This window comes from Drosophila hydei, unplaced genomic scaffold (assembly GCF_003285905.1).
Source record: "Drosophila hydei strain 15085-1641.00,03,60 unplaced genomic scaffold, DhydRS2 tig00000001-arrow-pilon, whole genome shotgun sequence".
Classification (NCBI taxonomy): domain Eukaryota; kingdom Metazoa; phylum Arthropoda; class Insecta; order Diptera; family Drosophilidae; genus Drosophila; species Drosophila hydei.
In genome coordinates, this window is record NW_022045643.1 from 7,098,475 (window position 1) to 7,112,942 (window position 14,468).

Here is a 14,468-nt window from a genome sequence, read left to right on the forward strand (position 1 = left end):
CAAAATGAATAACATTTTTAAAAGGAACGGACAAAGGAGAGCTGCCTTGTACAGGCAACAGGCACCGGCTCGGGCACAGGCCGGATTGCTAGCCAAGTGTCCAAGTCACTCGTTTCAGCTTTCAAAGAGGCCCACGGACACAGCAGCAGCTGCAATCGGTCAGGTTTAGCCAGGGATGCAATTTAAAGTAGTTAAATGACAATTAAATCATTATATATATAATATATTAAATACATAACATTTATTAAGTATATAACATAAATTGAATACATTAAAAATAATAAATATAATATATATATTATGTCTTTTATGGATATAAAGAAAATTATGAAATAAAAATTAACAAAATAAAATCATAATTTTTATATATATATTTAATATAAGATATAATTAGCACAGCAGCATTTTACTCCACATTCTATTTAATTTTTGACATTTAAAATAAAAAAATTTTAATAAAAAAAATTTTCAAGCTAACTAAAGAAATCATAATATTTTTAAGTGAATATTGATTTAAATTGAAATATAAAAATACAAAATTCTAGTAACTAGCTCAGTTTTAAAGTAATAGATAGCCACAAGTACAATGCTGCTTACAATAGTCTATATCTGTGCGTAACATCCGCTAAGAGTAAAATTAAATTAAGAGTTTATTGCCCTAGTAAATTGTCTAATTCAGCTGACAGCGCATCATTAAGTTTCTTTTTACGTAAATTGATCTGATTTCGATTTAACTTTAGATAAGAGGGAAAGTCTGCGTGGGTCTCTTTGGCATATAGTTTTACCTTTCACTGTAAATATATAGAATTTAATTTGTTCAAGTTCTGGAAGAATTTTTTATTTTTTAAATGAAAACAAGAATTTATAAAAATGTAAAAAAAAAATGAATTGACCAAAAATTTCAATATGAAAGCCTTGTGGTGCCAGCCCTGGTTGCTGGCTGCTGGCTGCTGTGCCGTAGCCTTTGCCATTGCCTTCGTCCAGAGCTCGATGCTGATGATCATGACGCTGCTTAAATGTTGTTGCTCTTGTTGTTGGGGGTAGCGTGTCGTCGTAGCAGTCGCTGTCGTTGTCGTTGTCGTTGTCGTTGTCGTTCCCTCATCTTAACGTTTGTTTGTAACAAGTAACGCGCATCTGCATCTGCACTTGTGTGTGTGTGCGTGTTTGTCTGTTTGCTTGGGCAAAGAGTTACCTGCCCTGCGCTACCTGCGCACAGGTAGGCGTATGCTTGTATGTATATGTATTTGTATCCTTGGCAGTGCAGCAGCACCAGCAGCAGAGGAAGCAGAAGAAGAAGGCAACCAACGGTCAGCAGCGTCAGCACAGCATCAGCAAGAAGAAAACCTTAATATGACCATATATAAGGTACAACATGTACATTTGTATGTATTTATGTATATATAGAGAGCACGAAGTATCAGTCTGACTATACATAAGGGTTATAGTTTGTCCATCTCACTCTCTCTCTCTCTCTCTTTGTCTATCTGTCTCGCTTGGTATGTGCATCTTCTTTTCTCCTGGTCTTGGTATGACTTGCCAGCTTGGGGTAGCTAGGCGTCTGCCTTTGCTTAATGGTTTTAGGAAATCGAAAATTAAATAATTTATCTCGATTTTATGACGTTACAAGCAGGTTTTCCCCCCTATAGAGGCCAGGCATGCGATAAATCTTCAGCTTACAATCAAACTAAATAAAGAAAAAGATGCTTTTAACTCGCCAAGCGGCCAAGGCTCTTGTAATTTAAATACTTAACTCTCTAATGCCATATAAGTCCATGCGTCTATGTTAGACGCCCCTAGACTGAGTCAGCTCAGCTCAGCTGCCGGCCCACGTCTTATCGACACGAAATGAATCAAACGGGTGGCTATTTTTAAACTTGGTCCCCTCAATTTTTATTTTTGTTGATTTTTGTAGTTTTTTCTGTCTGGTCATCGCTCTCAAGTGGGGATTCAAATCTGAGAAAGGCGCAGAGAAAGTGCCGACCGCGCTGTGGAGCCACAGTTGAAGCTGAAGTTGACTAAGTGGTTTGTCATTGTCGTGATGAAAACATGTCAAATGACAGCCCGAAGCTCTCCAGCGCCCATGTGCTCCAAACAGAGCTAAGAATAATGGTAAACTTTGATTATTACTGAGACCAGCAGCAGCAGAAGCAGCTGGCCGCAAGTAGCTTAAGCGCTCCACATTCATGTTTCTTGCGGTTTGACTTGAAGCATTTTAATAGTTGCCATAAAAAATCATGTTTATTAATGATGCGCATAATTGTGTTGCGCTCGCAAGAGATGTGAATGATAAAACTGTTGCTGACTTAGATTTTATCCCTTTGAAATATTCCAATATAAATATTCCTAGGCTCTTATTTTTAATGTTAGTATATCCTTTTCAGAGATTTATTGACTATAATGTCAAGATCAGCTGCTGCAGAGAAGATTTGAAATCAGAGAACAACACATATTAAGGCTCTCCTGTTGGAGTGGATCGACTTTTGCTAGCTCTTTTTCTCTGTCATCTGTTATATTTCTACTTCAAGTTTAAACATTTGGCTTTAATTCTACATTTATTTGCTTAACGATTAACAATAATGTGTATTAAGAACAATAAACTTTAGCTTAATTTAGATTAGTAAAGCTTAACTTTCTCAATGCCATACCACAAGGTGGGGTACGGATCTTTTGGCTCGTGTCGTTCAATAATATTGGTCAGCAGCGGCACAATCTGCGCTAATGGCTCCAAAGTATGTGCATAGATCTGGAATAGTTCCGACCACTGCGTTAGCACAGTCATCAGTTCTTCATCTTTGGAGATAGTTAACAGTGTTATATGTGAAGTCAGCAAAGCGCTCAGCCACTGGAACGCTTGCAGCTCTGTGATTGAATTACCCAGAGAAGCAATATTTTGGGTGGGCCGCTCCTCAAGTAGCACATTGGGATCCGTTGCTAGCACATATAAGTGACACAGCAGACGCAGCACATGAGACATTTCCAGACGTTGCTTTAGATGTTTCTCAATCGCTGTAGAATTGAAGCTGCAAGCAAGGACAGCATTAAGTAGCTCATCATTAACCGGCTTTTTTTCTGTATCGTCGGTTTCCATGGCATCGCCATTGGTGAGAGCCGTTGAAGTGTTGTCCAACGCATAGCGTAAGCACCAGGCTAACATATGCTCCGAAATGTTTGTGTATCGCCGCACACACATCAGAATATTCTCCGTGTTTCGCGTTTTAATGAACAATGTTAGCAGTTTCTCTGTAATCTCCTGCTCGCCAGCTCCACTGCGTTCCAATTGTCGTACTATTGCTTGTACAGCCAAGTTCTGCGGACCCTCATCAAAATAGTTGGTCATCAATGTAATATTGACGTCCTCCAGTCCGTTGGTGACTTGTATTATCTCTCCATCCACATGCTGTTTGATCACTTCGTTTAGTTCGTGCTTCGATATTTCTGGGGACTCAAAGGCCACAGTTTTGCCATCAGAAGGTGGAAGACTTGCCAACAGTTGATACGACATTTTGAACTTCTTGAGAAGATTGGGAGCACGACTGCTGCCTGCAAATTTGATCGCCGCCTCCAGTGATTCCTCCTCATTTATATGATCCAATTCAATGGGCGTCAAGTGAGCTTCGTTCAACTGGGAGCCCAGCATATCCACAAGCAGTTCGTCATTCATGCGATATTGCACTGCTGCAATATTCTGCCCCATAGCCAGCAGAATGTGTTCATCGCGAGCCCATAAACGTGAGATATCCAAGTAAACTTTGAAGTATTGCTTGGCATTGACAATTTTAAACTGTGTGTTGTAGACAAGCAGCGAGGCGCCTTCTTGGCCATAGTTAGCACCGTAGATGGCCGCAAAGTTACGCGACAGACCGTAAACTGACAGTTTGCTCTCCACATTGAGTTCGGCAAGCATTGACACAAATTGACCAGGTGCAGATTCGTGGGAGCGCTCTGCAAGATTTAGAATGAAGATGCGCTTATCGGACCCTGTTAAAACAGACAAGGCAGATTTAGTTTTGTGAACTTCAAGACTTGTTATGAGCTACTCACAAATAGTCATTAACTGTGGCCCACTGTCGCCTTCGACGACAGCATGACCAGTCAGGCGTACTGTCTCCCTCTTGATTTTATAGACACGCTTGTGGGGATTGGACAGCGGCAGCCGTATCAGACTAAATTCACCCGTAGCATGTTTTTCCTCAAAATACGTGAGCAATTTCTGTCCGTTTGTAAGTGTATGAACAATTGGTTTGCTTAGTGTTTTGCTGGCGGCAAGAGTCAATTGCTCGGCGATATTTTCTTTTTGATTTTTCCGAGATTGCAAAGCTTCTGAAAGCGGCTGGCAGCGTCCATCGCTATACAAAACGATTGCTTCCTCATCTGAGTACACCACATGAGCAATGCTCTTTTGGAACTGTGCGGAAAGGCTGTTAATAACAATATGATCATATTTAATTAAATGCAAACCTTTAACTTTTTGCACTTGGCTACGTCGGGTGTGTCCACATCCCATAGACGAAGTGAATGATTGCCGAAGACTCCAACATATTTCTGACTGTGTGGATCGTAGACAACTTTTGTAGATAATTTTTCTGGCATAGACCAGCTGTGCAGTTGCTTATGAGTACTAATCTAAAGTTGAATGTGCAATATTAATTGAAATTGTTACATTTTAAACCCTTTACAACTTACATTCAATATAACAACAACATTGCGAGCCAGCGTTGTGATTACATTCCCAATTTCTTTGTCCGCTGCCATGCCCAGAAATTCTTTGGGATCCGGTATGGGAAATAGATTATAATATGATAAAAACTTCGACATTTTAAAGCAATTTAATTAATAAAAACCGAATCAAAACAATGCAACACGTGCGGTTAATCTATGTTGGAAACTATCGAGGTGATTTTTTGGCGGCACTATCGATATTTGTGTATTAACATCGATAGTATTTTATACATAATACTGCACTTTTATACAGTTTAAAATATGTTGTATGTTATTGCTTTACTTGGATTGATATTAAAATTTACTAAATAATACTGTAGCTGTAAAAATACCAAACAGCTGTTTGTGGCTTATGACTGCATGAGCTGTTATGTTTTTTGCACTGGGCTACGTGCGGCCACATTGCTAACTTACTTCAACGTGTTAGAATGGGTGGAAAAACGAAACAAACGCCTCGCACCAAAAACAATGCAAAGGTAATCAAAAAAATGCCATGCACGAGACGCATATATGACTAATTGTTTCTTAATTTCGTGGAACTATCGTTAGCCATCGAGCAGCAGCCGCACAGCGGAACTGCTGGGCACAACGGCGCCCATATTCGTTGGTTTCTCCGCTCAGGCTGATGGCAATTTGGTGCCCTTTGCTCCAGGCTTTTCCAGCGCCGAACAAATGCCAGAGACATTCGATGCCAGCATCAGTCCACAGACCCAAATAATATTGCGCAAGCTATCCAAAAAGGATCCTCTGACAAAAAAGAAGGCGCTGCAGGAGTTACATGAACTCATTACAGAATCCGATTTGGATGCCCTCAAAAACATTTTGCCCCTCTGGCCAAAATTCTATCACAATCTGGCCAACGACGTGGAGCATGCAGTGCGTGAGCAAACACAGATTGTGCAACAATTACTCGTCTCCAAATGCAAACGGGCCATGGCACCGTATCTTAAGCAACTGGTGCCCGTCTGGTTGGCCAGTCGTTATGATAGCTATGCGCCTGCGGCAAGCATTGCGTCCAATTCATTTCGCGAGACCTTTGCACGATCGGGCGAAGTGTGCTTACATTGCGAAAGCGAAATAATTGAATACTGTACACGCAATTTGACCTTTCACACGCCTGCCACGCTATCCATAGGAAAAAGCCTAAAGCCGGAGGAAGCAGAGCAAAAGTATCAACGTGTTGTCATTGGCAGTTTAAAGGTTTTAGCTTTCTTTATCGAGCAAACGTCACAGACAGCGGAGCATGAGAAGCTGAAGGAAGGCTTAACCACGTTGTTGGCACATCAAAAGTTTTGGACATTTGCCAAGCACAAAGTGCCCGTCGTTAAGTAAATATCTTAAAAAAAATGATATTTTATTAAACGATTGTTAAACTAACTTTTCTCTCTGCAGAGCTGCTTGGTTTGACTGCATCTATCATATACTGCAATGTGCGAACTTGCTTGAAGTCCTCACACCACAAAAATCGCAACTCATTACCACCAGCTTTCAATTAATCGACGATGCCGATCCACTTGTCGCACCCCACGTCTGGGGTTGCGTGCTGCTGCTGCAAAGCAACTACGCAGATTGGTATGATTGGAAGGCAAACAGTTGATTCACGTCTTGTATACTTATCTCTTATCTCTTATTTGCGCAGGTACTCTCCGCTCAATATACGCAAAGCACTGCTACCGAAGCTCTCTTCGTTGCTGCGCAATGCGTTCAATCGCAATGCTCAGGCAATTTGTCCGAATCTGTTGCCGTTTCTATCGAAGATTACTGCCGAAAGCTTGCAAGACTTGGACCTTTATGAATTCTATCAGCGCTTCTTCGATGATCTAAAATCAGCAGTCGTGGGCACGCACGAACCACCGCTTTCCAAAGCGGACATCTCCATTATACACAATGCATACTTTGAATGCTTGCGCTTTATGCTGCAGCAGATCAACAATAATGCACAGCGTACAGCAGCAATGGAGGAATTCGGCTATGGACTTCTGGAACATCAGCTACTGGAGCCCATTGGCAACTTGCTGCACAGTGAAAGCAACCATGTCAAGTACTTCTTTCAACATACTTCAGCGTTGGTTGCGTTCTGGGATCGTGAATGCAATACTAATAGCGATAAAAGTGCCAGCTCCTTGTACGTGCAACTACTGAACAAGTTCTGGACGCGCATTTTCGATCTGGTCACACAAGATCTCGCAGTGGAGGACGTCAATGAGCAGCTGCTATCCCATGTACTGCTCTTGGTGCAGGATCTACATGTGGCCAATCCCAGTTTAGAAACACAGAGCGTTAAGTTTGTTGAGGTAGATGAGGAAGAAACTACTAAGGTGGCTTCACAGCAGTCGACGCCCACCAGAAAAGCCCATGATGCGGCTGCATTCATACAAAAAGAACTCAAGCAGTTGGTTGTGAAACTCGTGCGCATTTGCCTGGATAAGGCGAGCAGCAGCAGCAATTCTGCCCGCTTTATTAGGCAAGTGCGCACGCTGACTAAAATGTTCACAGATGCAGAGTTCTACAAAAGTTTGACAGAACGTGGCGAACTGCATGCTACGCTGGATAAATTTGTATCGATTCTAGGAAAATTAAATGACGATGCCTGCGAGTCGGTTGTGGATATTCTCTTTGAGATTCTGTCCCTGCAAGAGCCGGTGCCCCGCTTCGAGTACATTGGTGGAACGCTGTTGAAGGTATTTAGAAGAAAAATGTTTACCAAATTGAAAACTGATCTCTGTTTGGTATTCTTATATTATAGATACAACAAGACCGTGTACAGAATTTACTGCTGCATCGTCTGCTCTCGTATCCGCTATGCACCGAACCTGCCGTACGGCAAATGCTCGCCAGCCCAGACACTTGCGAGGTAATCAGACGCATTGCCGAAGAGGTGGTGGTGGATAACAATCGGGATAAGCTGAATTTGCTGCACAAATGCTTCTTTCAAACGGATACTGGTGATATTCTAATAAACGCATCAACTGTGGACAATATACTGTTAGCCATGTGCCAACCATTGGAAGAGATAGCTGAAAATGATATGATCGAGGTGTGCGGCAGCTTTATCGCTCAGATAATGCCCGTCATATGCAGCAAGGCGAACTCTTCGCTTGCAGTGCGCCAGAAGGTGTTTTTAAAATTGTTTAAGTTCAGCTTAGAGCAGAAAGTTAGTGATTACCTATCGGAGGACACACTGTGGGAGATAACTACTTGCTGGCAGGATGCCCTGTCAAGTAAAGATATTGAAATCAACGATGAGCTGCTCCATAGTTGTGCGCGCATCGTGGAGGAACTGGTAACGAATGCCGAGCATGATGCCAGTAGCTTGCAAGACATGGCAGAGACTGTGGCCAAATTTATCATCTGCTCTACGGAGAACATTGAGGATGAGACGCAACGTTTGTCGCGCATAGACGAGACCTTGGTGGCGTTGCTTAGCTCTGAACTAAAGACGAACGACCTTGTGCTGCAATTCGAACAGCATTCTGTCTATCTGGAGGCGGTGCACAGTTCAATTAGTGCTGGCATTCCCTTCAACAGTGCTGGCTTTGATGAAGATAAAGTCATCCCGTTGGTGCGTAGAGCAGCGCTCAATTTCACGACAATTTGCAAGCTGGTTTGCCGTGTGGACAGTCCACAGCTGACGGATATTTCCAACGAAGGCGAGGATGAGCTCACCGAAGACTATTGTGATCCCAATGCCAATCTGCTAAAGCAATGGAGCGAGTGCCTAATTGTTGAGATGCTACAGTGTATGCACGTGGCTTCAGCTGCCGATGCCTGGCTAGAACTTGTCGATAAGGTGGATGCTGCCAGTGAAGAGGTTGTGCTATTTCTATCCGAGCAGTTGTGCAGCTTTCTGGGAAATGTCAGCGAATTGGTTGAGATCATTAAGGAACGGCTGCAGCAGGAAGCACTGCAGCAAAATAACGTCATCATCTATCGTCTGTTGGGTTATCTGATTAACACTGATCATTATGAGTCTTTCGAGGAAAACGCTACAATTCTGCTACACGAAGATCTCGCCGAACTGTTTCTATCAAAGGGCGCGATTAATGCTTATGTGCTAACGATGCAGGTAACAAATTGTGCAAAATATTTCATTCTATTTATCATTTACTAAATCGTTTCTCTTTACAGCACTTGCTGCCGAAACTGGCGCAAAATTCGATCAACTGGAATAGCGCCATCATGCGAACGGAACCTAGTGATATGTGGTCGAAAGCAGCTGTCTTCCGCTCTTTGCTACTCAATAATTTCGAATCAGACGAGAATAAGAAAACAGATCACCAATATATTGCTTCCGCGGTTCAGTATATAACTCGCATTGGTGACCAGCAGAGTGCAACAAAAGAGCTTCTACATTATAATGTGTATGTTCATTCAATTATTATGTTAATCTTTTGTATTAATATACGTTTTACTTCCAGCGAGCTACTTAATCAATCATATGAGTCAGTGATAAATACTGTGGAAATTATTAAGCTGCTTAATGAGCTCCTACTACGCTTTCCCTATGAGCTGACCATTAAGAACTGGGATACCATACGCATTGGCCTTGGATCCTGGGTGCTTACAGTTTCCAAATCGATGACAAATTACAAAGATCCAAAGGTGCGAGGACTGTACAAAGTATATACTTACCGTAGCTAATACACAGTTTTCCAACCTATCAGACATCCTTCTTCATTGTGGCTGTGTTTCAACTATTCGCAACGCTAATTTCTTTTATACGATCGGAGAAGCAGAAGAGCTCAACAGAGCTACTTAAGAATGTGATTGATGAATGGGAGAGCCTCTTTGCCAGGGAAGTGAATGTGGTGCTCTTTAAGTCCTATTATAAGCTCACTCATGAGATAGATGTTGCTCCCGATTTTCGCGGATGCTACGCAGCTTTGTTGGAGCGTATACTTCCCGCGCTTGAGCTGATGGATTATAGTTTTATTTACGGGGTAGCTACACTAAATAACAACTGCATAATTGTATTTTTTTAAAACGATTTATTTTATATAGTTCTGCAAAGTGCCACACTCAACGCTATCTCTGGATCACCTGTGCAATTTTCTGCTCAAGCAACTTCACAGTTCACAGCATTCCGTTCGCCTGAATTCGGTTCATGCTCTTCGTCAGTTAACGCCTCAGTTCGTGGCCGATGATATTGAACTGAATGATAAGCAAAGCGATAATATTGAAGCTGCCTCTTCGACGATTTCGAAGTGGCATTTTCTCAATCGTTTTGAGGATTATCTGAATCGATATGATGCACTCATACGCAAGTATTTGCCAGAGTTTAGTTTTAAGGTAACTGAATTGGAGGATCTGGAGCCAATTGATAGACACAATGCCTATAGTTATCTGCTGATATGGGACTGCATTATAAATTGCTGTGCTAAGTCGCCAGTCGCTTTACGTTCCGTCTACACGAGCTGGCTTAACGAGAATCATTACGAGGAGGTATGACTTTTGCCTGCGACGTAAAATTTAAACATTTGATTTGGTCCTAACACACTAGAAATTTGTTTATGCACTCCATAGAATTTTCTACATTTCCTGTTTCGTGCCATGCCAGTGGACATATTGAAGAATCATAGCGCCAAAGTGCACAGCAATGGTGTATTCAAAGAGCTAACTTGGTCCCAGCTGCAGGGTAAGTTGCTTCCTTTCTGGTTCATGCACGGTTTAATTTATGAGCGTCTCTTCCGAGGGTACACCTTCATTCATATATGGATAGTCCTCACCATAGGTCTCGTAATCTGTCAGGCCAAGCTCAAGATCCTCCTGCATTTCATCAGCATCTTGTTCTGACAACGAAATATAATCAGTTACGGGCACGAATGTCTCATCATTTTCAGCGTGCATCGAACGTGCCACTGGTATTTGTTGTGGTGCCATATATATGTTCAAGTTCGATATGAATTTGTTAATCCAAACGGTCAGATTGTTAGCCAAAATGCGTTGATAGTCACGCAAGTTACTAGTTGTATAGAATTCTTGCTCTATAAAAGATAGGAAATGTTAATAGTGTAGTTGACACGCCATCCGCGCATATTTTGGACTTACCAGTAAACTCCTTGATACGCTCCAGTATGACAGAAGATAGTGGCGATTGTTCATCAATGATGAACTGATCGTTAAGAAGGAAGTCCTTCATCTCCTCAAAGAGAACACAAATAATTTTCATCATCTGTTTGCGTTGACGCTCAATGATGAGTTTTTTGAGTCCGTTGCAGCGTTGTCGATGCTTGTGCCTCAGGGCACGACGCTGCCGTATCTCCTCTTCCATATACTCCATCGCTTTTTCCATGGGCAGCGCTTCAACAGGTGGCTTCGGCTTCATTTGTTGTTGCAGCGCTGCCAGATGGCGGGCGGAAAGAATGTGCCGGAAATTTTTGAATGTGTCCCTGACTCGCATTGGATGCGGGTTTGCCAAGCGTTCCATGCGAGCCGTACATATGGGCACATAGATCTTTTTGGTAATGTAGCGTGGCTGCCTAAGCCTCTGGGGCGAGATGAAATTTTTTTTGGGTGTGGCCAAAAAGCACGTGTGCTCCTCACGCTTAAGCATATCCCGGTCGATGATTATCTGGCCGGTGTGTTGGCAGGGCACATAGCACGGATGATAGCGCGGGCAAATACAAAAGAATTTGTACAGATGTTGCGGTGGCGGCACATCTGTTTTGACCAAGCGCTTTATACGCTTTGCCCGATCCGGCCGCAGCTGCACCATGGCCAGTCGGGCGTTCAACTCATCTGCTACTGTGATATCATCTGGTTTGGGTGCACGGCTTGGAGGCGGCGGCAGATCGCTTGGAACTTTGGTAAAGTTAATTGCCTCGGCCACAGTCTTTTCGCTCTCGAGTTTGATTTGGCGTTGCGGCACCTCACTGGCGATTTCATAAAAGTTCAATGGCTTTTTATCCATGATTAATATTAAATTATTTCTATTTTAACGAAATGATCAATACAACAAAAATATATATCACAAACTAAATATTTGGAATGACTTATGTCAAAGTTTGTATGTGGTGTGGTTGGGTTTTTGTGTGAGTAGTGGCCTGCTGTAATATTGATAAATAAGTTTCGTCTTGTACTCGAACAGATCCCCAGTTGTCAGTGGAACGATATGCCTGCCATCTGTATACGGAAGTGCTGCGCAAGTTGCCCGCCGTGGTGCGCAAATGGTGGAACACCAGCCAATCCAGGCAGAAGAACTTCGTGGACAATCTAACATCTAATTATGTGAGCGCATTGATCTGCAGCGAGGAGCTGAAGGCCATCGTTAATCGCAAGGAAAAACATGAAAATATGCAGGTGGGCACATGTTCCATATGAACTTCTGTTTTATAAGCTTTTTTTAGTACGTGTCCTCGAGGGTCATGCGCAAGACAAACACCGCCAGGATGCAGATGAGTAGCAAGACAATGACAATGGCACGAAAGATCTCAAGCGGTACCATACTGTAGTTGCGATAATGTTGCACAGCTTCGTTTACGATCGGGGCATAAGATTCGTCTTGGACAGAAGGTCCAACGGCAACAAGTGCATTTATTCTTGTCCGAGTCGACTTGATAATATTGAGATCGTTTGTCATCGGTGCCAATGCGAATTCTTATATAGGTTTAGATTCAGTTTTTGGTGAAACTCGGCATAAATATATATGTTAGATACGTAGATTTTAAAGTTCACTGAGCACTTTGATCATTATTAAATTAATTTTATTTTCTTATTATACAGGTGACAGTGCATACATCGACTCGAGAGGTCCTGGCCGTTTATGCCATTGACGAGGCACGCATGGAGCTCGTCATTACGCTGGCGCCCAACTATCCACTCGGTGCTGTTAAAGTCGAGTGTGGCAAGCAAATTGGCGGACGTGCCAATTCACGTAATGTTGGCATGCAGCTGACCATCTTTTTGACGCATCAGGTGAATGCCCGCCCAACGTGTGATATTAACCGACAATTTTATGACGATACTAACTGCATTACAGAATGGCACCATTAACGATGGTCTGACGCTGTGGAAAAATAATTTGGATAAGAAATTCGAGGGCGTGGAGGAATGCTATGTTTGCTATACTGTCATACACCAGGACACCTGCCAGCTGCCCAAATTGACATGCAAGACTTGCAAAAAGAAGTTTCACGGACCCTGTTTGGTGCGTTCAACCAGACTCAGCTTTAATTGAAGCTCGTTTATTAACAAACTTTGCATTTCTTCTACAGTACAAATGGTTCACCACCAGCAGCAAATCTACCTGTCCAATCTGTCGTAACGTCTTCTAAAGGATCTACTTCATTGATACAGTTTATGGCGGCACGTATTAATCTAGGCACAAGAAAATCATTGCTGACAGTCAATAGTTATATTTTTTTGGCCCTACCTGTAAATCAGTACATAATAACAATAAATTCGCAATAGATTTAAATTAGCAAATTATTATTATGATAAGGAAATGTAGCGTTAGTCAGATATGGAATCAACGTAGTAGGCAAGGAATTGCAAGTGATAAATTCTCCATTGAAATATTATTTCTTGTCATATTATTCTCGATATTTAACACGCCAAGACCTAAAAACGAACGGGACATATTTCAAATCATAACATTGTGTGCCTGTATTTTTCTCTCGCATAAGGATGGCGAAGCAAATGAAGATTATCGGCAATTGCCCATTTTGCCAGCGTGAGGTAGGCAGCGATATGCGCCCCATAAATCAGCTAAATATGGAACACATCAACATACTGGCCAGCGAGCTCAAGGATATTCAGCCAGGCTCAACGACTTTGGAGAAAGTAAGTCAACATAGCGAAATAAGGGATTCCAAAACAGAAGCAAGTAAGGAAGATGAGCAATCGATGTCCTTTCTGACTAAAGCTATGCTGAACATGGTCAAGGAACAGTTCGAGCGACCGCCAGATGCAGAGGTAAATTTCATATTCAATTATAGTTTTCTCGCGTTCATTTCGTGTCTGTGTTTCCCAAGCATCAAATACCTGGCGATCACGCTGAGCTCGTTCTGGCCATGCTCACCGAGGAACAGAATTCGTACGAAAGATTTTTGGCCAATGAAAGTTATGCGAAGCATTCCCCTAAGCGTAGCAGGAAATAAATGTGTCTACAACCTAATATCAGAAAAAACCTTAAATTACTTAAAACTAAAATTTACAGTGTGCGCAGGTTTTCCTTGTATTGTGAATTATGTTGATACCTTGATACTCGAATTAAACATAATTTCTTTTATCGTCTTAAGTTGGCAGTGTTCTCGATTTCTAATGGGATTGTCGTGAAAGGAAATAGAGAATTTATTTATGGGAGAGTATTTAAATGACATCAAAGCAACTCTTTTATGAATAATTCTGTTTAGATGTATCTGATGAATTTTGGGAATGAGATCGTCTTGTAAATATTGTAATTATGTATTTGATGGGTATGATGACATTACAGTGTCGGAAAAATCTTGGTTAATTTGTTGTAGATTAACTTGTCTTCAGATATATGAAGAAATCTAATAAGCTTATTTGCTGAAGCAAGCCAAGGAAGAACTTAATGGGATATGTTTACAAGTTTTTGTTTTTTTTGGCATTTATTTTAGACTTTTATTGATATAGGGATACAGATCTTGAAAATATTTATATATGATATATGATGGGTATCTACTAAGTAGTGTTAAGGCTGAAAGTACTTCAAGTAGAAAAAGCTATTCTCTTGAGATACATTTATCACTAAATATATGAAAGAAAGTAACAGATGGATATTAATG

At 41.7% G+C, this 14,468-nt stretch overlaps 4 protein-coding genes across 5 annotated transcripts; 2 read left to right on the forward strand and 2 right to left on the reverse strand.

Moving 5' to 3' along the window:
• Window positions 1-2,533: 2,533 nt before the first annotated feature.
• Window positions 2,534-4,905, reverse strand: LOC111605077 (nucleolar protein 11). The gene is made up of 4 exons (XM_023323411.2): window positions 4,684-4,905; window positions 4,459-4,623; window positions 4,042-4,405; window positions 2,534-3,978 (listed from the first exon to the last, which is right to left on the reverse strand). Exons 1-4 carry the CDS (start codon window positions 4,813-4,815, stop codon window positions 2,615-2,617), a joined length of 2,025 nt encoding a protein of 674 aa, XP_023179179.2. The 5' UTR covers window positions 4,816-4,905; the 3' UTR covers window positions 2,534-2,614.
• Window positions 4,906-5,094: 189 nt separating this feature from the next.
• LOC111605062 (E3 ubiquitin-protein ligase listerin) lies at window positions 5,095-13,127 on the forward strand. Of its 2 annotated transcripts, XM_023323392.2 has the most exons (14): window positions 5,095-5,195; window positions 5,269-6,047; window positions 6,112-6,291; window positions 6,359-7,400; window positions 7,466-8,785; window positions 8,848-9,080; window positions 9,138-9,321; window positions 9,384-9,659; window positions 9,721-10,161; window positions 10,243-10,354; window positions 11,807-12,018; window positions 12,442-12,633; window positions 12,698-12,865; window positions 12,933-13,127. In XM_023323392.2, exons 1-14 carry the CDS (start codon window positions 5,148-5,150, stop codon window positions 12,990-12,992), a joined length of 5,247 nt encoding a protein of 1,748 aa, XP_023179160.2. In that variant the 5' UTR covers window positions 5,095-5,147; the 3' UTR covers window positions 12,993-13,127. The 2 variants fall into 2 exon arrangements, with proteins under 2 accessions (XP_023179160.2, XP_030078799.1); XM_030222939.1 differs by lacking the exons at window positions 12,442-12,633; window positions 12,698-12,865; window positions 12,933-13,127 and adding an exon at window positions 12,066-12,401.
• LOC111605063 lies at window positions 10,304-11,879 on the reverse strand. Its single transcript, XM_023323394.2, has 2 exons — window positions 10,768-11,879; window positions 10,304-10,703 (listed from the first exon to the last, which is right to left on the reverse strand). The coding sequence occupies exons 1-2, from the start codon at window positions 11,627-11,629 to the stop codon at window positions 10,387-10,389; spliced, it is 1,179 nt and encodes a 392-aa protein (XP_023179162.1). The 5' UTR covers window positions 11,630-11,879; the 3' UTR covers window positions 10,304-10,386.
• Window positions 13,128-13,220: 93 nt separating the features above from the next.
• LOC111605064 lies at window positions 13,221-13,957 on the forward strand. Its single transcript, XM_023323395.2, has 2 exons — window positions 13,221-13,632; window positions 13,692-13,957. Exons 1-2 carry the CDS (start codon window positions 13,345-13,347, stop codon window positions 13,815-13,817), a joined length of 414 nt encoding a protein of 137 aa, XP_023179163.1. The 5' UTR covers window positions 13,221-13,344; the 3' UTR covers window positions 13,818-13,957.
• The last annotated feature ends 511 nt before the right edge of the window (window positions 13,958-14,468 follow it).